This window comes from Musa acuminata, chromosome BXJ2-4, assembly GCF_036884655.1.
Source record: "Musa acuminata AAA Group cultivar baxijiao chromosome BXJ2-4, Cavendish_Baxijiao_AAA, whole genome shotgun sequence".
In the NCBI taxonomy this organism is placed as follows: domain Eukaryota; kingdom Viridiplantae; phylum Streptophyta; class Magnoliopsida; order Zingiberales; family Musaceae; genus Musa; species Musa acuminata.
This window is the reverse complement of record NC_088341.1, coordinates 8,819,937-8,844,568: the sequence shown is the minus strand read 5'-3', so window position 1 is coordinate 8,844,568 and position 24,632 is coordinate 8,819,937. Positions and strand designations below refer to the sequence as shown.

The following is a 24,632-nucleotide window of genomic DNA, read 5'->3' as shown; positions in this document are numbered from 1 at the left end:
TGTTATGGTTCTGAGAATATGGAATGTTGAAGTCAAAAGTCAAATAACTAACTAATCTCTTCCGTATGAGGAAGACCTGGCATCACTAGTTGTAGTAGTCTGCAAGGTCGTAACAGCATTCACCTTAATCAGTTGAAGCTCTTGTTTATGAATACACCAAGTTCTATTTCTTTTTGACATTACTTTATGTTCATGTTGATGAATGAAAAACCAGCTTGAGGATTACTCATTTAAATGCTTGCATCACTCTGGTTGGGAGAAGAGTCACTTGGTTAATGAGAGCCTAGAGCTTAAATTTTGAAACAACTTTTGTGAGAGATCAGGTTCTGGGGAAATCTAAATCTTGTTTTGCTTTCTTCTATAGATGAAATTTTAATTTAGGATTTCACCATCCTATTTTAGTTTTAAAGGTGATCATTAGTGCCATCAATGTTGTCTGCTGAAATCAAGTGGGCAGGGACCAATAGTGGATTGTGCACTGTTGTTTTTATCTTCAATTTGACATGTTGTATCATTTTCATTAATTGAGGCGTCAGCACCAGTGCTCATGGCCCTTGCAATAATGTGGCAAAGTGCAATCAATTGGCCATGCCAATATGTAAGTTCAGGCATGGACCCTTGCCATGCTTGGTATGAAGCATTGTGTACTATACCTGATGTGTCATTCTAATGGCCAATTGGCATGCAGGGAATCAAAACTTTAATTTCTTAGTTCCAGCATAATCATGGTGTTTCACATGATGAAGTTTTCTTATTTTCATGCTTCACAACAATATTAGACTTAATTATCACCATGTTGCTACTATATCATTGCTGCCTTTGTGAATTTTTGCAACTTGATCTCAGGACTTAATAATGCAATGAACTAGTTAGTGTCTAAGTTTGCAGCTTCTATAATGTTCTCAACTTTAATTTTTAGTTTTGTTATATTTATTTGATATTATATTCATTGGATATGTGGTTGCTATATTTCCAAGTTCTTAATAGATTACCACGTGACCTGTTTAATACTTCCTTTTAGTGCCTATTACTCCTCAAATTTCTTTTAGTATGTTTTTTGTGTTTATACATGTAGACTTTTGCTTGTGCATTACCTTCTAGGCATGATTCAATTTCGTAAATCTTGACCTTCAAAGGTTGGCCAATGAGCAAGGCTCCTGCTAATGTGACCGAGAAAGATAAACAAATGCGGTCTTACCTCATCAAGCAGAGAAGGTGTTTCCGTGACTCTACCCCTTTCACTTAGGTAGGAAAGAAGCAGCTTTACTGTTGCACCAAGGCTCACCCTCTGATATGATATAGCTTTGCCTCGTATTAAAAGTGTCCAAGAAGCTTTCTTAAATTTTTAAAGTTCAAGGTACATTTAGAGACAGAGGTCTCTTCTGGCCAAGTGAAACGGTGTGGCAATATGTTATGGTACAGGATATTTGAATTGGGATGGGGGCTGGTTGTAGGACTTTGGATCATGACCGGACTGGTTCACAAAAGATTGGTTGACACAGGTCATGGTCCTTGTGGGTATTATCTTCAGGATGATCTGAAATTGATTATAGTAATTACTTTCATTAATTTTGACTCTCTGTAGCTGGTAGTAACTAGCTGGACTAGTTGGAGAAAAGTAGGAATATTCTTGGAATTGGTTGGACTTCGTTTGCAATTGGATCTAGTGGTCTCATGGTCGGGGCTTCACTTCTACTGATTCATAGACCTTGATTGAAATATGGTATAACATGTTAATTTAGAAAATTAATATTAAAAATGTATTAGTCAACTATCGAATGGTACTGATATTTCTATAGTCAGAATATTAACATATTGTTTTAAATGGTAGGGCATACTGTTTAAATGCAAAAGCATAATAAGTCAATGCTGATGAAGAAAAAATAATTAGTAATTAAATTGAAAGTATCGGAGAAGAAAAGAAAAGAAGACAGGGCAAAGTGCATGATTTTGTGAAAGTCGAACAGTCTTCTGCTTCTGCCCTTCTCAACAATGGAAAGATATCACCTTTTGATCTTCCTTTTTTCAAGAACAGAATTCTTTGTCTCTTTCACAAATATATCTTATATGACCTCTTGCATCACAGAAACCTAATGGTTAGTGATGATGGAAGTTTTTAAATGATGTGGAACATGGCAAATGTATGCCCTTTTAGGTGGTTATTCATTTCAAGAAGGGTCATGATTTACATACATGCTTGTAGTTTTTCTTGTTTTGTTGTGTTTTGCTTAGGATTTGATCCATGAAGATCCAACCTTGATTCTTTTAGTTCTGAGTAGACCCATGATGATCAAGATCATCTAGGCTTGATCCTTGAAGATCTAGTGCAGATCTAGGCTAATCTTGGCTAGAACAGCCTAGATTAGATAGAACCTATACGATATTGACATTGATAGAAGTACATCTTATTCAACCTTTATATTCTGGTGAATCTAATGGCCAATAGATGCATAATGAAAGCTGATCATTTGTTTCTAAGTTGAATACATCTTACAGTACATAAGAGTCGTACAATGAGACGCAAGCTGTAACTTTAGTGCATCCTGTAGAGTCGTACTTGCCGGGGTCCTACTTGCCATAGGTGCTTCTTACCACATGGGTGGTTCATGATGATGAGATGATGATTCTTACGATGTTCTTGCATCAACAACACACTATTTACCAGTATCAGATGTTGTGGGAGTAGTTTTATGCATTGGTCCATCAGATGTAATATATCTATCTATACTTTGATTATCTCAAGGAACCTGATCCTTCTGTCATGGACTTGCGTTCGGTAGGTATATGTTTTGGGTTTACATTTAATTTATTATGATTATATGTTATATGTTAGAACACCTTTTTGTGTATATGTATTCTTTAGATACTGTCTATGATCCTTAATATATGTTTCAATTTAGCCTTTATTGCTTTCTAAATTGAAATTGCTTTATTGTTGCCAATATTGATTTCATGTACCAAGAAAAGATGAGAAAGAGCCCTAAATAGGTTTTTATTATTTTTTTGATCTAATTATTTACCATTTCTTGTACCATAGCATGTCGTGTCGGTATGTTGGCACATAGAAGATCCATGTAGGTCCGGGCTTCGATTGATACAGGTCTGGTATATGAAATTGAATTCCTTACAGATTGGGGTGTCTTATCATCCGAACCAGTATAGGCATGATGGCCATATGTTCACTGCACCATAGGCTGGGCATTCATACATGACATAGCCATATTTGTCCCCAATACCCTACTATCACATGGATAATCAAAGATAATGAGCTTATGACTGTTACTGTTTTGTTTCATCAGTAGCACAGAGTATAATAGTTGTCAATATTATGCATGAGTTTCACATATATAATCTTGATTTACAATTGAGACATGTTGAAAATTTGGAATCATCTACTGTTGCGACACAACAATATATTGATGATAGTAAGTCATTTATAAGATATGATATTTAATCGTTGCTCACATGTTACAAAATATGATGGTTTGTGTATATATATAATTATATCTCAAATTGGTGTTGGAAATAATTGGGAAGCCTTCAGAGGTCATGTCAGCTAAAACCATTTCAAATGCTGAGTATATGAATTGGTATATGGAGAAATTTGTATACTTAAATATCTTACTGGGCCTTTTGTAGCACAAATACTGTCTGAAAATGGCATTTGGAGAACTTATCCCCATACCTTTTTAGTTCAAATGAATGAACATTGACCATTGTGAGGCGTGGAGCTGCTTTTTTGTTTGTGAATCCAGAGAATTTGTCATCAATATTGGAAGAAAAGTTGAAGCTTTTGTTGTTGCTCAAAGTATGAAAATTAATTCTTGTCTAGTTGTTTATTCCATCTTGATTCATCAGTGTTGCCTCATGCTGTATGTTGGATTTGGGACTAAGTTTAGTGTGTTTTGGGAGACTTTGAAGATGAACTTATGGGTTCATGACTTATAATTAAGCCTTGTTTGTTTGCTTTTATCAAATATCATTTCTCGTAGTTGTAAGATATACTAACCAAGGTTTGCAATACTTTCTGGTACAGTATGGAACCAGTGTATTTACCTCTCAAACAGTCCAATGGAGTGCAGACCTTGTTAACGTACATGGTACACCCAGTACAGGGCTTGTACCAGTCAGTAACATTTTATTCCAATTTTTCAGTCTTCTTTCAGGCTTTTTCCAAAACTCAGTGCAAATTTGCACACCAACACATGGTATGCCGGTGCGGCTTAGACTCATACAGGTCCAGGCCTGGATTGGTATGGGTGCAGTACCAGAGATTGTGTTCCTTGATGGTAACAAATTTGTAATGATAATTATTGGGATTTTTTTGTATGTTTTTGTTGCAGTTTCACGTTTTTTTTTAATACCCTGATTTCATGTAATTGTTTCAAAGAGGAAACAACCCTAGGTTAACACGAACTAGTTATGGTTCTGCTAAATCTTAACTGGTTTTTATTGGTCTCTAGGGTCTAATCAAATTGCAGACTATTAGAAGTGGAACAATACTTTGGGGCTGGATAGAAAATGGCGGGAGTGGCACCTTTGGCACCATAACCCTACGCTGCAGGTCTGCGCCTTAATTCTGCAAGTTCTTTATCCTCATATTTGTTGTGATAAAACATGTACTCATGTCAAAATAATTGAGTCCTATATTACAGTATGTTGCTCCAAGTGAGATAGTTGGCTGAAATTGGACAAACTTTTGTTAAGTTAGCAAGTTTACATTTTGCCATCATTAGTTGACAGTTATTGATTTGCTTATAGAAAATGATAAAGCTAATTCTTGCTTAATCATGCTTGTAATCATGATCAACTGCGTTCTGATGACTTTATTACCTCATTTCTCATGACAATCGACTGTAGCATTTGGTTTAGGCATTTTGTTTTATTATTTTGGCTAAATTGCATTATGTCATAAGTTGTTTGTAACTCCTGTATGCCTCTTTTATCTATTGTTATTTCACTCTTTCTTCATAATAGTAACATAAACATGTTTTTTTACTATAACATCATTCATCCTATTTAATATGGTTTGCAATGGATTTTAGAAACATATATCCATTTGTATTGAGCCAAAAATTGTCCATCTAACCTTCACACTTCTCATGGATGGACTACTTAGATGTCGGCTACCGAGCTCCTTTCTTTGGAGTTTCTATTGCATCTTTAGAGCTTTCCACATATCCAACTTTGCCTCAAGAGACTGTCCATAAAGTATCTTTGTGTATTTCGTCATGATGGAATTTCCATTGGCTAAACACTTCATTAGTTCGGGTATTCCTCCACCACTGTCACCGTAGTCACAGTGGATGCACTATCAATGATGATGATGATCTAAGTGTCCATTGCTATTATCTTACATTAACAAACTGATTCAAGTATACGATTATACAATTTACATTTGAAATTCAAAATACAACATCATGGGTCTATGTAGATGAGCTTAGATATATGTGGATCTGGACTGGCCGAATGCAAATCTAGCGTAAATCTATGCGTTTTATACCAGATCCATAGATCCATCCTAAATCTATGTGGATTTAGAACTGAATTGTGTGGATTTAGGTTGGATCCTTGGTAGATATAGTGTCTATCGAAGCGGGTCTAGGTCACATCCGTACGTATCTAGCGTATCAGGTAGGATACACCATATCAGATTATGTGGTATTTGTACTAGTTATAAGACTAATAAAAACTGAATTTAGATTTTACTGGCTTCATTTTTCTTAATTTATCTAACATAAAGTGCTACATATTGTTATGATTGTTGCTGCAGTAACTAGTGTGAGTTTAGACGTTAGTGTTGCATTTTTATGTCATTTATCTGATTATCTTGAGGATCTGTAAATTGTATGTACAATATATTTGTTTGGCAATGTTGTGATCTTAAGTTCATTAGAAGTGATAAAAAGATGTAGGTTTAGGCAGCACAGTTATCCATAGAAGTCACTATAAGTTGGAGTATGGTCTACAGTGGAAGAATATCTTTATTTTCCTGTCTTATTGATCAACTAGGTCTTCTTTGCTTTGTCTTTGGGTTTTTTATTAGAGATAACACTTCTAAGAAAAGGAAATATGCCTGGAATATATTAGCACTTTCTTGAAACCATAGTTTCTTATTATTTCCTTCTATACTTTTACAGTTATTGTGTCAGAAGTTCACAGAAGACAGTTCATGCTGTTCAATTCAGTCTATTTTTGCTATTTTTAGTTTATGGTTTTCCTATCTTGTTGTCATTTCCTATGCCAGAACCGGACCATCTAACATTCTAACTGATAAAACACATGTAAGCAATAAGTCCCTTCTACTTTGGTGTTTGATTACATCTTGCTATCATTTTCGCTTGAACTAATATTTTTGTTTTAATTAACCATTCTCCGTATGGATACCATGGAGAAAAGGTTGTTCCTTTAGATTTTGTTTCTATTGCACTTCCTTAGGCCAATTTATCTTTTGCCTACAAAAATATTCCATCGTTCCTCATCGTATCGCTTTTAACCACGTGATAGTTTATCAAACTTGTTTTGATCCATTTCATGTAGCTCTTATAGTTTTTTGTTTGATGACTTGACATTGATGCACTGCATGCCCAATGTAGCGAGTGTGCGTCCTTGGGTAGAATGAATTATAAAGTGTTATCAAGTGTTAATTATGGAATCCCAACTTGGAATTCATGTGTTTCTCTCTTTTGAATACTTACCATTTTTCCTTCATCCTCTTGATTTGTGTGGACTGTCTTAAGGACACAGATTCTGATAAATTACATTCTTGAAAGATGTTATTTATAGTGACTGCTTGTAGAGTTTGTGGTTTGTCTCTCTAGAAAATTCAGATTTGCCTCATCTGTACAGGTGCTGGTGCTTCAGTGTATCTCAATGGGGGTAGTAACTACATGATGTCTTGCACTTTGTATGTGCTACTGATTTAACTCTCCATGGGGTAGTATATGCTTTGTGCTTTAGTTCATGAAACAACGGAATAGCTAAATATGATTGTGCAGTATCTTTCATTTCATTTTCTTAAGAGTCTTATTAGCAAAAAAAATTGCAGGATTTTTCTGCAGCTGTATAGTGCAGCGAAGAGTATACAAATTCTGATGAAACTTTTGCATTTTGTAGGCGGAAGATGTATCTTTTGACGGTCTCCATAATCTGTGGTTAGCAGTTTCTATGTCTTCATTTGATCACAGCTTGCCATTTGAAGATTTTTCACTACATTTTTCTATTAGGATAGGAATGACAACTAATCGACCTTATTATTATAGTACTCGTGCATGTTTAATCCACCTAACTTGGATCAGAGGATCCACCAATTGTGTGAAAGATGGATATAGATAAAATAATAGATATTCTAGTCGAGGTTTGAGATTGAGTAGGGTGAAAAATTCATTGATACCCCCTCATGGTTTGCCACTATGGAAGTAAGACATCTTTTTTGGGTATTGCGATTTAATTATCCTTTAACCACCGTGAGGAAGGTTGCGACTTCCTCAATCCGACAGTGGCGGAGGAAAAGCAGGGGTGACGATGGGTGATGCTGTTTGCCGATTGCTGGAGAACTGCTGGTCCGTTGAGGGAGAACAGAGAAGAGAAGATCGCTGAACAGATGACAGACCCGCCCCCGTTCCCCTGCTCACCCTCGCTTCTATCTTCTCCTTCCTCCGTCAACTACAGCAACGTCCTGCTCACTCCGTCGACGTCGACGTCCTCAACGCCGACGAGCAGATCTCCTACGGAGCCGTCACCTTCTCATGCATCGTGACTGCAACCTCTCCCACTAAGAGTAAAAATGGAGAAGTTGAAATTATCATTTTACTCGTTTGTTTGCCCAATCTAACAAGCAACGTCTCGTGTAAAATATTGAAATGAATTATTTCACTTTAATATAAATATTTAAAGTTGAGAAATTGTGATGCTGCGAGAATATAAATATAATATATAATTAGCTCAAAATAAAAATAATTATAATAAAAGAATTTTAAATACAGAGCAAGTTGATTTTTAAATTCATCAATATTTAAAATTTAAGAATCGAGAAATTAAAAATTAAAAATAATTAAGATAAGTGGACGTGGACTAGTCTCCTAGGGCTAAGTGGGTCCCTCAGCTCATTGTCAATGGGGTGCTGGATAAGTGGGCCACCATGGTCGGCCGAAAAGAAAAAGAAAAAGAAAAAATATATTTTTAGTCTTAAAAGGCGAGGGAGCGAGGGACCGAGAGAACGAGAGAGAGAGAGAGAGAGAGAGGGAGAGAGTTCCGTTTGTTAACTTTGCCTACAGGAATCGCTCGACGCTTCGAACCGACCAACGAATCATCCGAAGAGAAGAGACGAGAAGAAAGGAGAGGATTGCGATCGGATTTCGCTGTGGAGGTATGGCGTCGGACGACCCCTTGGACAACGGCATCGACGGGGACGACGAGAGGAAGGAAGACGACGACGCCGAGGAAGAGCCGAGGCTCAAGTATCAGAGGCTGGTAGGCAGCGTGCCCTCCCTCCTCTCCAATGGCGCCGTGGCCTCCATCGCCGTCGCCGAGCGTATGATCGCTCTCGGCACCCATGACGGCACCGTCCATATCCTCGATTTCCAGGGCAATCAGGTCGAATACATCTGAATTCCCTTCTTGGCTGTTCTGTTTAACATATTTTAGCTTGGTGCTTGATTTCAATCCTTTAGCTCATCGAATTAGAGAGTATGATGCTGGTGTTTCAGAATCATTTCAATTTGAAAAAGTATTGATCATTTATTAAACGAGGAAGCATGCGTAGCTGGTGTTAATGATCGAGTTTCTTGAGATAGTGACTTACCTATTTCGATTTACATCAAGATTTCAATCTGATTCCTCCACGGAATTTGCAGGAGAATCAGAATGAGTTTGTCATTGCTTATGTACGTGTTCTAAGCATGGTAAGACGTCCAAGGATCCTCTTGGTGCTTACTTTTTTTGCTACCTCCGGTTTCTTGTGTTCTCTTGCACTATTCTCTCAACTAAGGCGGCAGTACCCTGCACCTTTGTCCTTACAATGCTTCTGCATTGTTTGTTCAAACGACGACTATAATTGCACCTACATGGCCATCTGTTTTTTTCTTATTGACGCATGCAGGATGACTACTCCTGGATGATCTTATGCTCGAGTCCAGCAATGATCAGCACACATCCCATAAATTCGAAGCCGTTTTTCATGACCTATGGGAACGATCAATAGTTGATTTCTTTGGCTGATCCTGATTTGGATCAGCCAGTCCTAAATACACTTACCAGATATTTGGATGGATTTACCTTAAGTTAGTTGAATTGATTGGGACCAGCCAAAATTAGCTGATCTAGGATTACATGAGCAATCACTGTTGCTTATTTGCAGATTCAAAATGAAAAAGAGACAGGAGGTCGAAGAGGAGAACAATTTATCATTTATTTCTTAAGCTGATCCTTATTTTGATTAGCCAGTCCTGAAAAGACAGGTGAATCTCTTGGGTGGATTTACTTGAAATTAGTCGAGATGATCGGAACCAGCTAAAATCAACTGATCTAGGATAAATTAAACAATCAGAGTCATTCTATAGCAGCTTGAAAATAGAAAGGGAGGTAGCAAAGAGGAAGGAGAAGGTTGTTTATGATAGACATGGCAACCTGCCAGATCTGTTAGGTGCTGAGGAGGAGAACCATATCAGCAGTTCACTAAAACTGGTTGTACTTATAAATGAGGCGAAGATCTTGTTCAATTTAATTTATAGTTCCTATACTCCAACTCATGCATATCAGCAGTTCACTAATATGGGTTCCACCTATCATCTATGTGCTCCAACTGCCTATTTTAGACATGGAACAGAACTCAAGATTGGGTCATGGGGATTACATATCCAGTAATATCAATGTATGGATTATAGCCTCCAAATCCAACAGCTCTTATGAATCACATTTTTATGTATAAAATTAAAATGCAATATTTTATCCTAAATAGCATTATATTTTGTAGACAAATCCTAATAATTTTTGGATTTTTCTAAAAAATATTTTTAGATCTTTTTATTTGCAGCTGATTTTGATAGTGGTTGATCTTTATCCTAGATCCTAGGACAAATTATGATTCCAATCTTGTGAACCTTGACTTAGAGATGGATGCTAGAATCCTCTTCATTTTAGTGTTTCAGTCTTTAGAATAATCTATTGTCTAGAAGTTGTTTAGAATTATTGATTAAATGGCATATTTTATTATAGTCGAGTCATCAAGGATTGTATGGTGATTTAAGTGTTCTTACTGAAGACTTCATTAAGTTTTAATAAATCTTAGACTGTAAGCATTCTCATTGCAGCTCTGGTAATATCTCATTATGTGAACCATTTCTTTCATGGGATGATTATAAAACTGAACCAATCATTTATCTTGACGATTCTTCTATTTGGGACACATTGTTCCATCTGGAATGTTTGCATCAGCCTTTGCACCGCTCCAGATTTTATTCCTTATCCTGTATGTAATTTGTTGAGGTTGATTTTAGTATAATTCTGAATATTCTATTCATAACAGCATTCTCTAGAATGCTTTGGGTGGCTGCACTTCAACAGTTGTCCCCATTTTGTCTTAACATAGGGCCTTGTTGGTCTGTGTTTTCTGCAATACATGGTTCATCGCCCTGAAGCATCAGCACCTGTGGGTGTGTCCAAGAGGGGCCCAGGTGGCCATAGGTGGTTGAGCAAGGTAGTTCAGAAGTAGAAAGGTGGAAGCTCTTTGAAGGTTACCCTGCCAAATATATCATTTAAAAGATCCTAGTACCGTACCGTATCGAGCGAATGTAAAAACTCAGGTACGATATTTCACTCCTTGGATCCTAGTCTTTATATTCTGTTTTTTCTTTTGCTTTTTCAAGAAAAATATAATATTGGACTAGACTAGTGAATACAAAAAGTTTGGATGTATAAAAGAGTCCCAATATATTGTTAATAATCCTTAGCTTTTTATAAAAAATCTCTTGTGCCTGCATATGCAACCGAATGTAATCAAGGTGCTATACAATCTCTTGATAGTAGGTATTGACGTATTGCCACCTGTGACATTATTTAGTGTAGTGGTTTGATGCCACCAAGAAGTTACTATCAGATTAATTAATAATAAAATAGACCTCTATATTTTCAAATAGTAAGTAATGTTTCACACACAACTATTGTAGGGCTTTTGTACTTCAGAATTTACAAGCTTCATATGTTGTTGCTCCTGCATTATCCACATATGGATATGGTTTAGATACATCAAACTTAATAAGATAAAATTCCAAAAGTCATGGATTATATGACCAAGCTTGACTAAATATTTATGAGTAGGATAATTTTATTATTCATTAATGGTTATTAGCATATTATCTAATCATTCGTCCATCTCTATTATATACAAGTAATATTCAAGCAAAGCAAAGTTCCTTCAAGAAGTTTTCCTTAAGTATCATATAATTAGTTGATTTTTTAATATTTTTCTATAAATGGATTCTTTGTGCAATTACTGTATGTGTTGTATCCCACACATCCAGTCTGGTGCGACGATAAATTTGGCACATCCATAATTTGTAGCTGTTCACTCTTGCTAATTCTTACAAGTACTTTTTAATCAAACATGATAAAACTTGAATTGTTTCCTTTTTCACCTAAGACCTAGACATAATGCTTGGCTTTTTCTTAAACTTAATTTGAACATGTATATGTTAATCAAGTCGCTTGTAAGAGCAAAAGATTTCTTATCAAACTATGTGAATTGAGTTTTCCTTAGTTTTTCCTTTTTATCTTTTTCTGTCTTTACTGTAGCATCACAGAATACTTGCTAGGATGGTTTCCAAACATCGCTACAATTTTGTAGAGAATATTGTTTATGAAATTATTTCTGGTTGAAGTGCACATGGATAAAAATTGAAATAACATTCATGGTGCACAGAGTGTCATCTTGTTGTTTACGGCATTGATTTTTACTAAAGTATTTATCATAATTTTCTCATCTCTTTTGGAAGTAGGCATATAAAGTCAATATGAGTGGTTCTTTTTTTTACAGTTGGTTGGTTTACAAGAAATTGAAGCTCCATTGAATTTGTGGCGTATCTACCACTGCAATGTCCTATCCCACATAACACGTTGTTCCAATTAGGATCATTTTTGACTTTACAGAATATGCTGCTCATACTTCGAGTGAGTGCTAAATATAATGTGTGGTATCACATAGAAACTCGATTGAACTCATTTTTATCCAAGCACAAAATAAAATATTTATAGTTTTAATATTTTAAAAAAATATTTTCTTTTCAAAATTATTTCATTCATCCATCGGCTTAAAAGATTTTTGAAAACCAAACTTAATGACATTTCATAAATCAAAATCCATACGAAATAAAAAAAATTATCATTCTAGTTTTCTAATAGATACAATCCGTCTTATTGAACATAGAAGAACAAATGATGGAGTGACCTTTTGATTGCCTAAAAAGTTATTAGATCTCTCTTGTGTGTTAATCCAAGTAAGAGAATCAGACTATGATACCGAGAATCGGACTATGATACCAATTGTTAGGTACGTAATAGCATTAAGAAGGGGGGATGAATTAGTGCTATAGTAATTTTTTGTCCGATTTTAAAGTTCGATCGATAAATCCATATTGAAAATGCGATTAACCAAAAATATGATTAAGGATTGTAAGTAAAGTAAATGAATAAACAATAACAAATCAAAAGAAAGAGAAAAAATGCAAATCGACTTATAATGGTTCAGTCTCCCCGACCTATGTCCACTCCTGATTCATTTTCCCTCGAGGCCATCGGCTTTCACTACTGATTTTTTTTCCAACGGATGAATATCAACTACTCTTATTATAGCTTTTTTCCTTTGAACATGTCTAGGAGATAGCCTCCACACTCACTCTTTTATAAAATCTATTATCTCCGATAACTTAGAATCACCTTTAAACCCAAGATGGAGGAAGATACTCAAACAATGCTCAAAGAGAGAGCTATAATCCTTCACAAACTCAAAATTTGATGCTCCATCAACCAAGCCTCGATGGTGTATCTATAAGCCCTAAACGACTTTAAAATGGAGACAAATTTTAAATCCTTGAAAATTTTAGGGTACGAGCAATACTACCATTGACACCTTGCGGTACTACCGTCCCAACTTTTGACACTACAATTTTGGACTTTCAGGCAGCGCCACCGTCGATAGCGCTGATAAGCACTGTTTGTGTTTGTTGGTTTACTCAAGCGGTACCACTGCCTAGGCTTACTCAAGACCACTATTTTGGCCTTCTATCGAGCCCAATTCTGCCCAGGTTTAAGCCCATTGGCTTTCTTAATAAGTTGGTATAGTTTTGACCCAATACCAACATAATTTGGCCCAAAAAGACCTCGATTAAGACTTTAAAAATTCAATCATATATTCGGCACAATTATAAAGCTTTCAACATGTTGTATGTCATTCTATCATGTTGTTCGATCTTTCGACACTTTGTCCAAACCTCTAATGCATCATCCTTTCCTTTGGCATATCGCTTGATCTATCGGCATATCAATTTTCCCACGACATTCGATCTTTTGACACAATGCCCGATCCTTCCAGCACGATACTTGAACTTAATGCACAAAATCCAATTTTCGGCACATCGATCAATTCTCTAGCTTGTCGTCTAATTTTTGACACGATACTTTTCTAGCACAACATTCAATTCTCCTACTTCGACAATTTGTCCTTTGATAGTTCGAGTTCGTGATCGAAATATTTCCCGTGTCACTTATCTCAAAAGCATATTAGTTCATAAACTCATCAATTGATTCATCATTAAAATCCGGGATTTAATAGATTTATCATAATATTTAACCTCATAATATGAACTGATTATATATTATCCCTTGTAGTTAGCTACTTTTAGCATCCCGATCCTTATATTTTAAAAAATTACATTGATATCCTTATAGTTGCAAAAATAAAATATCTAGATTCATTTATCCTAACATCATCGGTTTTACCAACGAAAATACATAAATAAAAGATAAAAAATATAATTTTAATGTTTCAGTTAGTGATGGTGGATGACGGCACCGCTAATAATCGTAGGTGGTTGTTGTGGATGAGAAAAGCAACAACGAGATAGAGAATCGCTCTACATCTATGTTGGCATCGACATAGTTGTGCGAAGAAAGGGTCATCGATGCAGATGCCGAGTGATGTTGCTTGGCAACTGCATCAACGCCGACACAGATGTAGAGCAGCATTGTGTTGACATACTTTCATCGCTCCACATACTTTCGTCGCTTGACAACTATGTTGACCCCGACGTAGATGTAAAGCGATGTTGCTCGACATCTATATTAGCGACCCTTTCATCGCTCCACATACTTATGCCGCTTGACAACTATGTTGCCCCTGACGTAGATGTAGAGCGACGTTGCTCGACATCTATATTAGCGACCATTTTATCGCTCAACAATTGTGTCGACACTAATGCAGATACCGAACGACCCTTTCATCATTCGACAACTACATCGATGTCGACATAAATATAAAACAACCCTCACCTCTCGTCACTACTCTTCTCATTCATAACAATCACTCGCGACCTCCAACGACACTATCTTCCATCACTGATATATTAAACTTATCTTTTTGCTCTTTATTTTCATGTTTCTATCCGTAAAACTAATAATATTATGATAAATAAACGATAACTAACTATTAGAGTAATCTATAATTAACCATCATAATCCTCAATAGGTTTACTTTAGAAGTCTGAAATCACATCTATGGCGGTTTAATGTAGCTGATTAAGGTTGTAAAAACATCGAAAGGTTTTGGAAATCATGTACCCAATACTTTCCAAATGTAAAAAGCAAGTTTGCAATACTATTGGTAAGGATGATGTCTTTTTAGTCTAGCTGGTTAAGACTATTAGATAATTGTAAGGATCTTAAATTAAATTAAATCTTTTGTAGAAAGCAAGTTTTGCAAATATGGATGCTATTTATCAATCCAACAGCATATCGAGAGCAAATCAAGATAAATTGAGCGGTATATAAATGGGGCATATATTGCTTGGAACGTTCAACATAGAACTACAGTAAGTAGTTATTTTATTTTTTTATTTATTCATTTTTTAAAACTCAATATGTACTTAATAGAAGAAATATTTACTCTAACCCAAAGCTTGACACGTGATAGTTATGCTACTAAAATATGACAAATAGATACACCACGTCAGCGGAATCCGAATAAAAAAAATATTCAAAGAACAATTTTTTTACAAGAAATATTTTTCTAAGTATTTTCGAGGAAAGATCAATTATAAAAGGTGAATGCGAGTAAGATTCTTGGGATCAGGTTCTCTCTCACTCTACAAAAACCCATTTTAAGATGTTTAACTTAAACATCAAAATGATCCATACGCAATCTTTGTGCATGAAGGCAATATCGAGCTCAGATCCACTTCAGTGTGGCACCAGACTTGACAAACCAGGACTGAACAAAGCCGAGCTACTCAACCGATTCCAAGAAGACGATCACCGACATCCGATGACAAAGAAAAGAAAAACATCCTAACATTGATATCGATATATCGATACTCGATATGTTCCATACTAACATTGGTACACTATCACTATGCAAAATCATGAACCTGGACAAAAAGAAAAAGAAAAAGGTACATAGAAAAACATAGTATCAATTAAGTCATGCATTTATATAACTCCAACTACTTGTAGGACCTTCAATCCCTGAACCTGTATCCAACAATGTAATCTATAGAAACATATGCAAACAGTAGAAGTTTAGATTACTGCTATTGTGAAAACTTATTCATCAAACGCAATCCTTGAAAAACAAAATGAAATCATCCTTTCAGATGGATTCAAAAGCTCAAAATGTAAGCGCCTGAAATCATGCTGAGACTGATTTTCTAGTGGATTCTCGGATGTAATAGTGTATACAAGTCAACAAATTTCATCATCAACACTGAGTAGAGATCACCTGATAATCTGCAACGCTATACTGAAAGATGAAAGGTACAGCTGACAAGATCACTTCTATTTTCCAGAGGTCTAACAAAAAGTACAAATTTTATGTGAAAACGGAAGGATTAGTTGTTGCACTGCTAACTTCGACTTCAAGCACCTCTAACCTATGCTCTAAGATGTCAAGCTTCTCATTCAAAGCAGCCAGTTTGCTCTTTGTTGTAGCCTCTGGAGAAGCACAAAACTTAACTGAAATCATGAGTTTGGAAACACACATATGGTGTTTGAATGACAAAAACAAGTATGCTCAAAAGGTTTCAAAAGCCTAGTCTTATAACAATGCCTAACACATCCATCAAAGTCACATGTGCTGTAAGTCTTCTATCTACAAATATTTCTCATGGAACAAAATCAAGTATACAATTGTTATGCACCAAAGAATTACAGTCAAAGTAAACCTGCTGTTTTTAGTTATTCACGACCAAAACCAAGTCTAAGCACTTTCTAGGCTGTACGTAATATTGATGACCTCGATATTTGTACTGAACAAAGAAAGAGAAAAGTTAAGAGTTATCAACTTTATGCAAGAACATGGACTCCTCTTCCTTCACTTTTGCAATTACATTAAAGAATTCCAATTGTTTATAGAAAACTTAATGTGTTTGAATTCTTTCCCTTTTTTATTTCATTTGGGGAGGGGGTGGTATGTAGTTATGTGACAGAAGCTCAAGTGAGGCTAGGTGTGTGCTTGGTCACCCATGTTTAGGTAAAGATACTTCTAGGACTCCTCGAGGCACTTCGGCCTCACCTTGCCTTGCCTGAGTGCCTAAGGAACATTCAAATGTCACTATAATGGATAATCCAAACCCTTATTAAATATCAACTCTTAATTATTTTTTTAAAAAATCCTTTCAAAGACCAAATGTTTTGCCGTCAAGCATCTGTTACTTATCCAAGAGGTCCTCAACTAATAAAATAAGAGAAAGGTTTAAGGGGACTATTCTAATTTTATCATAGCTTTGCCTACAAACAAATGATAATCAGAGATAACCATATGAATTTTGGGGACAGGCTTAGAGTCTATGTTATTAATTCAAGAGATTGTTGGGATGGATAGGCATTGATCCTATGATTTGTTAGGATGAGCCTTGGAACAATTAAGTCCTACATTTGTTGGGATATTTGAAATTTTGGAAAATATTGCTGATATGGGAATAATGATGTTGCCGACACTTCGACGTTATGTGACTAAACCTCGGCTCCACATGATCGACAACTCGACACTACATGGCCAACACCTCGATTCCACGTGGCCGATATATTGGCATCACATGGTCGACAACTCACAACACATGGCCGACACAGTGTCCAATTCTCGACATTTAGTCGACACCTTACAACCAAAACTAACTTAAACATCAGAGGGCCTTTGTCGGGTATGCCTCAAATGCATTTTTTGCAGAGTTTGGCACATCCTGAATCAGGTCGATTTGACACTTCCCGACATCAACTGAGACAAATGCAAAATAAGACATCGGTTGGCTCAAACAATCAGAATCTTGTTTAACAGTTGCAAATGTGTCTTACTCTTTTAATGCATTGAGAGAGAAGCCATTTGGGAACTTGAAGATGACATGAAGCAAAAAATATCATTAATTACTAATGTTAGATACACAAGTTTAGTGAAATGAACTCCATTAAAGGGTGTGAATGCAGTACTCCCTAAGAATCTTTAATACTGAAGCATATAATCTGAAAAAAAAAAAACATATCAAGATATTCACACATCTGTTTACCCCTTAGCTTCACAGATCTCTATTACAAGATGTTTGGTGGAAGCATCCCTCAACCGGTGACGATCTAATTGCTTTCAAGCAAAATTTTCTTTTTGGAAAGTTTACCCAGATGCAAATATATTTTAAATTATGTGCTAAACAAAGCATGATTTTTTATTCAATATATAAATAAATTTATTTTTAGGAATAATTTGATACATTCTAATGTTTTTATGCTATATATATATATATATATATATATATATATATATATATATATATATATATATATATATATATATATATATATATATGCACCTGATACTGTGTCAAAAAATATAAAGAATGACGTTTTGCCCGGACCAGTACAAAACAGGTGGTACATACCAGTCCGAGCATTACTGGTATGCGACCACGGCCCAATCTACCCAGGTCCAATCTGCCCATATAAAAAGGAAGGGTGCAGTCCATATATTAACCCTAATCTTCTCGTGCACGCCACACAACTGTCTCCAGCTCCACCACAGCCTCGTTACACACCTCCGCCATACACAACTGTCTACACGTCCACCACAGCCTCGTTACACACCTCCCTCTTGCTTCTTACTGCTCTTCCTCTACCATCTCCTCTACTTCCTTCCTCTTCTCTTTATTTTCTTTCCTCTCTGAAGCACCGGTACGTCCCGATGCTCCGACGCATGGTAGACCGGTACTGCCCGGTATGTAGCGGTCCGATCAGATACCGAAAATGAGTTACATATACAACCAGTGCAATGAGATCCGCATTGCTTAACCAAGATCATAAATGTTGCAGTAGCGGAGATACTAGCTTTCAGAGACATATCCAACAAGAATACAAGCCCTAACCTAATTAATTGATAGGATCTTTCCCCATCCGCATCTTAGAAATCGAAGATCCGCGATGCCATGTATCAATTGAAGCTAAATCCTTCAAGAATCTGAAGATTGCGACTGATACAACACACAGGTTAAACCCTACTTGGGATGTCTCGATCAGGGGACTTCAAGAGGCGCATCACAAAGATAAAGCAACCCATTGCGATAAAGATCACGGGATCAGATCCGCAGCAGCAGTTAGTCGGCAACGAAGAAAGAACAAGAGACGTACCGAATTGGAGGAGGAAGTCGAAGAGGCGGCGGACGTTGAGGGAGATGTTGGAGATGAACTCGCGGTTCTCCCAGTCGGCCTGGACGGCGATTCCCACGTTCACCGCGTTCGTTATCCCTCCCGCCCTCGCCATCCCAAATCGCGATCGGTGGGAAAACGGTGGATGAGAGCAGTAAAAGAGCAGCAGCGAAGGGTAAAAGTCGGTGGGGGAAGATAAATGTTTTCTATTATTATTTTGCGAAATTTGATGTACGATGTGAAAAGTTAGCGTAATATTTCGATTTATTTCTACGTGGAAAAGATAAGATGGGATTTATATATGTTTAAATATTTTAGACTAATGATTTAGGTTTAACGCAACTAAAAAGTTAATTATCGTCGTGACAAATTAGGATGAAGATTAAGCCAATAATGCATATTATATCTACGTATGAGAATTCAATTTACTCGTAAAAATTTGAGAGTTTAAATTTCAAGATATATAACTAAAGATTTGGAGTGCGATACAAATATCTTAAAATTAAATTTTATCAAAAATAAAAATTAAGGTAATTAATATTTTAATGAGTAAATGATCAAAACGACATCTCAATTATGATAGATGAGTACAAGAACGAGTGATTAATTACATGACAGAATGAATGTGATACTGATAAGACGTCGAGGTGGTCAAGAATAATCTCATCTTTTAAAAAATAAAAATTTCATCTTAAATTATTTATATATTATTTAATATAAAAAAGAGCCAGAGTTCTTTTTTAGGCAAAGAATAAACGGTGATGAATGAAACTAATATCATCCTTATGGTAATACGATAAATTTTTACCAATTAAATCATATAGCACCTTCAAATATTATCGATTTTTAACTTTAAATCTTAATCTCATTATTTTAATGTATTGGCAATAGAGAATCGATTCTAAGGTCGTAACTTATGTCGGTGCCGATGCTTGACCGGGTGGACGGTTGGTCTCCTACTACCTCGTTTGGCCTTTTGGGTGTCGGAGGAAATGCTTTGGCCAAACAAGAAACACTTTTTGGGTACAGCATTCAAAAAAGAATGAATTAAGAAAACGTTGCGAGGGACCAAAACAAAAATGTTTGTCTTATTGATCAACATGTATGTCCGATTAGGACAACTCCACGACAAATCATGTGTCTATACGTGTTTGGATGCTATTACAGCTGTTTCCTATGGCATTTATTTGTTTTCTCAATATACATATATATATCATTTTAAATAATTCTCCATCATTTTTTTTTTACGAAAATTATATTTAATTATTCGTGAATAAAAATATTTTTTTATTTATAATATAGTTAGGACAAATTCTGTATAATTTTTTTTTCATGGAGAATTCCTATTTTATTTTTCCTCACAGAAAAAAAAACCTTATTTTCAATATGATAATTGTTTAATTTTTCTATTGACTTTTTTTTCAATTGAACTGTTTTTAGACCAATATAAAATAAATAATATCATTTTACTCATTTCTTGCATGCAACTCAATATTGGCATTTCGACTAATGAAAGGATTCGATTATAAATTCTGGATGAAGACATCAATCAGTTTGACTTGTAATTAATAGTTTTGATTAGTGTAGAGATGGCTGTTGTCTTTATTGTTGATAATAATCATTAATATTCTAGATATTCTACTGATTTCACGAGATCTTAATCATATCTATGCACAGTAATGCATAGATTTAGATGATGATATCATCGATGCAGATGGCACGGTCCAAAAGCTTGGGGTGGGGATCGACATGGAGCCAATCATCTTCCACGGCTGCCTTTCTTTTACATTGCAGCATCACAGGCATACATCGAAAGTTACGGGAAGGTTTTTAATGCCCACAAAAACAAATGCTGGTTGTTCAGCCTGCAGCCGTAACGCGGCCTCCTTCCTTATAACTCAATGCTCTCTCCCTCTCTTGCGTTGTTTTGGGTCTCGGAAGAAGAGCCACAGAGACGGCTGGAGCTCGGCAGACGCGAGGAGACATTGGAAGTGAGCGAGAGGGGTTTCAGCCTCCGGTCTCTTTCTTTCTCTCTATCTGAAGAGAAGAGGTACGATTTATGTCGGCATTGTGCCTTTTATGTGCGATTTATGCAGTGAACCTCTGAGCTCTGTTGGTTTCTTGAATTGGATTTGGTAATGGTTGATGTCTTTCTCTCTCTTTATGATCCTCATTCTATGAACAGCCTCTCCCATCTTGATTTTGTTCAAAAGGTGGCATTTTTCCTTCATTTTTGATGGAAGTATTTAGTAATTGATATCTGTGGATGATGCCTCCCGATTGCCGGTGGCATCAATTGGTCTGCTTTTGATCAGATAAGGCTTTTTTCTCTCGAAAAAAAATAGATTTTTTTTTCTTTTATGCACTCCTTATCTCTTCGAAAGGATCTCTGGTTACATAGCTTTTGTATCTCTGTTTTCTAGTTCTTGGACACATAGCATCTTATTTGGATCTAAATTCTGTAAAATAAATCTGATTTGATCATCTCGAGCTGTGGAGGTGAACTGATATGTTGGATGGAGAAGGAATTCTGGTCAACTTTTCTAGAATTTGATAGTATTTGTGGAAGAAAGGAGTTTAAAAGTACTGTATATAGTATTTAGCCTACGAATTTTGTCAAAAATACCTGAAAATTTTAGGAACTGAATATGAAATCTGAAGCCTCTCAACTTTCAGGTCGTCCTATGATGATGCTATATTTATCCCCCAAAAGAAAGAAAAAACAAAAAAAATTGAGATGGCAGCTTTATTGAACTCATGATAGCAGATAAGGATGATGGTGATGATTTCGAAAGACTAGTATGAAAAGAAAATATAGGTGGACCCAGATGCAAGTATGTTTGTTCTTCATCCTAGTTGGCCCTTTTTATTTGATCATACCAAAAAAAGGGGGATAAATGGTCCTAAAAGCTTTCCAGATGCTACTGCAAAGGGCATCAGTTTTTGCACATGTTGTTGAGCAATCCAAGGTGTATTCAAGCATAAAAAAAACTGTCACTAAAACCCCTTTAGTAACTGAAATTTACTCTCTCATTGAGCAGTTGTTTGATGCCAATTGATGTGTTTTTGTTAGCCAATTGAATCGACTATTTAGAGAATTTTCCTTAGAAATGGACTAGATTGATGCAGATAAGATTATATTCATTCACACAAGAGTTTCTTGTGAGGAATTCTTTCTTTAAGATTGATGGCTTCCATGATAGTTGATGTTTCAACTATTAGTAAGAATAGCTACTGACATTGGATGTTCTCCAAATAGTAGCGTGCAAATTTATCTGACATTGAAATGGTGGTTTATAGTCCAATGGGTATGAAATTGGATGATACATACACCAGAAAGGCACAAGAGAAACCTCACTAGGGAGAGAGCAATAATGGAATGGTTGATTCTATCCTGTGCAACTCAAACTTGGACCATGGCTAAGATTGGTAAGTCCTAAAATAGAATGCAAAATCCTAGGGGACACTATACAGAACTGGAAGATTTTACTGGAGTCCGGAACCTAAATTTTGTAGTAATGAATAGACAAACAAGGAAGTCAGTTCTAAGTCCTTGAGCTGATATCTTTCATGGAGTCTGAGCAAATAGTCCAAAAGATTTTGGTTAGGCTGGCTTGAGAAAGGAGTTCAGGTCTTTTGAGCTGTTTGCTCTTTCTATCTTCTCTTAGAAGACATAATTTACAAGATTGTCGGTTTCCTTGAGATTGTTAACATTGCAATGCCTGTCTGACTACTGCAGCTCTTAAAAGTTGACCGGATTCCACCATATTATTTTTTTCTTATTGTTTTTAATTTGATGTTGCATTCTTGTATAATTTTTTCTTCCGCTTCTCTGCAGAATAAGATCATAGCCATGGACAAAGTCAGCAATGTGGTCTTGGATATCGAATGTCTTACACAGCCAACTGAATTATGTTGCACTGGAAGCCCGAAGATGCCTGTAAGTGGGGTATTTGATATTATTTTTTTTTATGACATCTGCATAATAATCAAGAAACAGATCTTAAATTTTCTTCTTATTTGTTAGTCATACAAAGAGATTTGAGTTTAATCTTTTTTGGACACATAGAAAGTGCTTTCACGAAAGGGATCAATCCGCATGGAGAAACATAATGGGGAAGAGCAGAAAGCGGATGATGCATTAAAGAAGCTTGTCATTAAAGGTACAAGATGTTGATATTTCTATTAGATATTACTCTAGAAACATTATGTCTGGCAAATGCAATAAGCATGACAATAGGTGTTGCTTCGATGTCTTAAATAATAGTTCACATGGAATAACTTAATAAAAACCATAAAATTTAATTTACTTAAAAATCCAACACTAGACAATATACCTCAAGTTTATTGCGCTCATTTTATTTCCATGCACTCTCAACATTTCTTCTTGGGAATTTCAATAAGCTCCGAATATGTCAGTAATCTTTTGCAACATGCTAAGAGTGAAACTCGACCCCCTTGGTTGTTCACCATTTAAACCTCAATTTTTTCCAATGCCATACTTGAACTTTCAAATCAATCAGTTAACATTATTTCCATGTTTTTTTCTCATAAAACTTAATTTTCTTATCTATGATTGGCATTTTGACATTGTTTTCTGTAGTAGTACCTTCATTGCCCGAGCAGCCACTGAAGCAGCCTCTTGTGCCATTTAAGAGTTTCCAGGCTGTACAATCTGTGCCTAATAGCCCTGTTTTCCAAGATATGGGAGAAGGAAGGTGCAAAAGATCAAATCGCTTAACCATCCATCCGCGAAAGATTCTTCTTTTCTTCGCGACCATGTGAGTGCTATTGAAACTTATCATCATATGAACAATCATTATCTCGAACATTACCAGTGCAATAAAATCTTAACTAGAAAGTAGCATACTATCATCATATGAACAATCATTATCTCGAACAATGGACTGCAGAAAGTGCCACTTAGAAGAATGTAATTAGATCACACTCACATAAATCCTTAACCAGATGTTATGTTTCTTGGAACAATGAGCAGGTCAAGCATCGGGACAATGATTCTCATATACTTCACGCTTGCTATTAACCGAAAAAATGGAGCTTACCTCTGGTCCTGAACTTTTACCTGCAAGAACAGCTCAGTTACCTTTGTGAAGGTGTCGGCAACGGAACACATGCAGCCATTAATTACCACTGAGGAGCTCATAAACCTTTGTCCCACTTTTTTCACATATCCACTGGCAGTGATCACTGATGGTAGAAGCATGACAGTGAAAGTAACCCATTGCTCTGATGTAGTACATAAGTGGTGTCAACTGTGAAACTCTAACTGTAAAAGCTTAAATTGGTACTGTGGAGCAGTCAGCTGCCTTGAATTACTTCTCATTGCACCCACCACCAACTAATGCTGCCCTGAGCTTGCTGTCACTATTGAATGCTAAAATGTCGTCTTGTTCTATCTGGTTAGATTTCAATTGTATCCTTTCTGTGGTGAGTAAATGAGTTAATCCTGCTAAATATGTTACTGTGAAGATGTGATAGTAGAGCCAATTCTTGAGTAATATTTCTTATGTCAGATGCTTAACTGTGATTAGTCTTATGATTCCAATGGGCATAGCTCTACTATTATCAGTTTAGATTAATAAACAAATTATCTTATTACAAATGATATAGAGCTAAATATAATATGAAATATGCTACATGTGAGCAAACATTATGTGCTTTGAATACCAATGTCATTTACTTGTCACATGATAGGAATGTTAATTATGCTCGTAATCCAA

The 24,632-nt window shown here is 35.9% G+C and overlaps 3 protein-coding genes across 4 annotated transcripts; 2 read left to right on the top strand and 1 right to left on the bottom strand.

Annotated features, from left to right (window-relative positions):
- The first annotated feature begins 8,199 nt into the window (after window positions 1–8,199).
- On the top strand, window positions 8,200–11,754 carry LOC135608986 (vacuolar protein sorting-associated protein 41 homolog). The gene is made up of 2 exons (XM_065102075.1): window positions 8,200–8,595; window positions 10,589–11,754. Exons 1-2 carry the CDS (start codon window positions 8,371–8,373, stop codon window positions 10,709–10,711), a joined length of 348 nt encoding a protein of 115 aa, XP_064958147.1. The 5' UTR covers window positions 8,200–8,370; the 3' UTR covers window positions 10,712–11,754.
- A 4,225-nt stretch (window positions 11,755–15,979) lies between these two features.
- On the bottom strand, window positions 15,980–19,077 carry LOC135609884 (protein BRICK 1). The gene is made up of 2 exons (XM_065103656.1): window positions 18,874–19,077; window positions 15,980–16,197 (listed from the first exon to the last, which is right to left on the bottom strand). The coding sequence occupies exons 1-2, from the start codon at window positions 19,004–19,006 to the stop codon at window positions 16,076–16,078; spliced, it is 255 nt and encodes an 84-aa protein (XP_064959728.1). The 5' UTR covers window positions 19,007–19,077; the 3' UTR covers window positions 15,980–16,075.
- A 1,688-nt stretch (window positions 19,078–20,765) lies between these two features.
- LOC103981226 (uncharacterized) lies at window positions 20,766–24,412 on the top strand. Of its 2 annotated transcripts, none has more exons than XM_009397876.3 (5): window positions 20,766–20,941; window positions 22,730–22,831; window positions 22,961–23,054; window positions 23,495–23,672; window positions 23,888–24,412. In XM_009397876.3, exons 2-5 carry the CDS (start codon window positions 22,745–22,747, stop codon window positions 23,964–23,966), a joined length of 438 nt encoding a protein of 145 aa, XP_009396151.1. In that variant the 5' UTR covers window positions 20,766–20,941; window positions 22,730–22,744; the 3' UTR covers window positions 23,967–24,412. The 2 variants fall into 2 exon arrangements, with proteins under 2 accessions (XP_009396151.1, XP_018680479.1); XM_018824934.2 differs by having other exon boundaries at window positions 20,806–20,941; window positions 23,498–23,672; window positions 23,888–24,099.
- The last annotated feature ends 220 nt before the right edge of the window (window positions 24,413–24,632 follow it).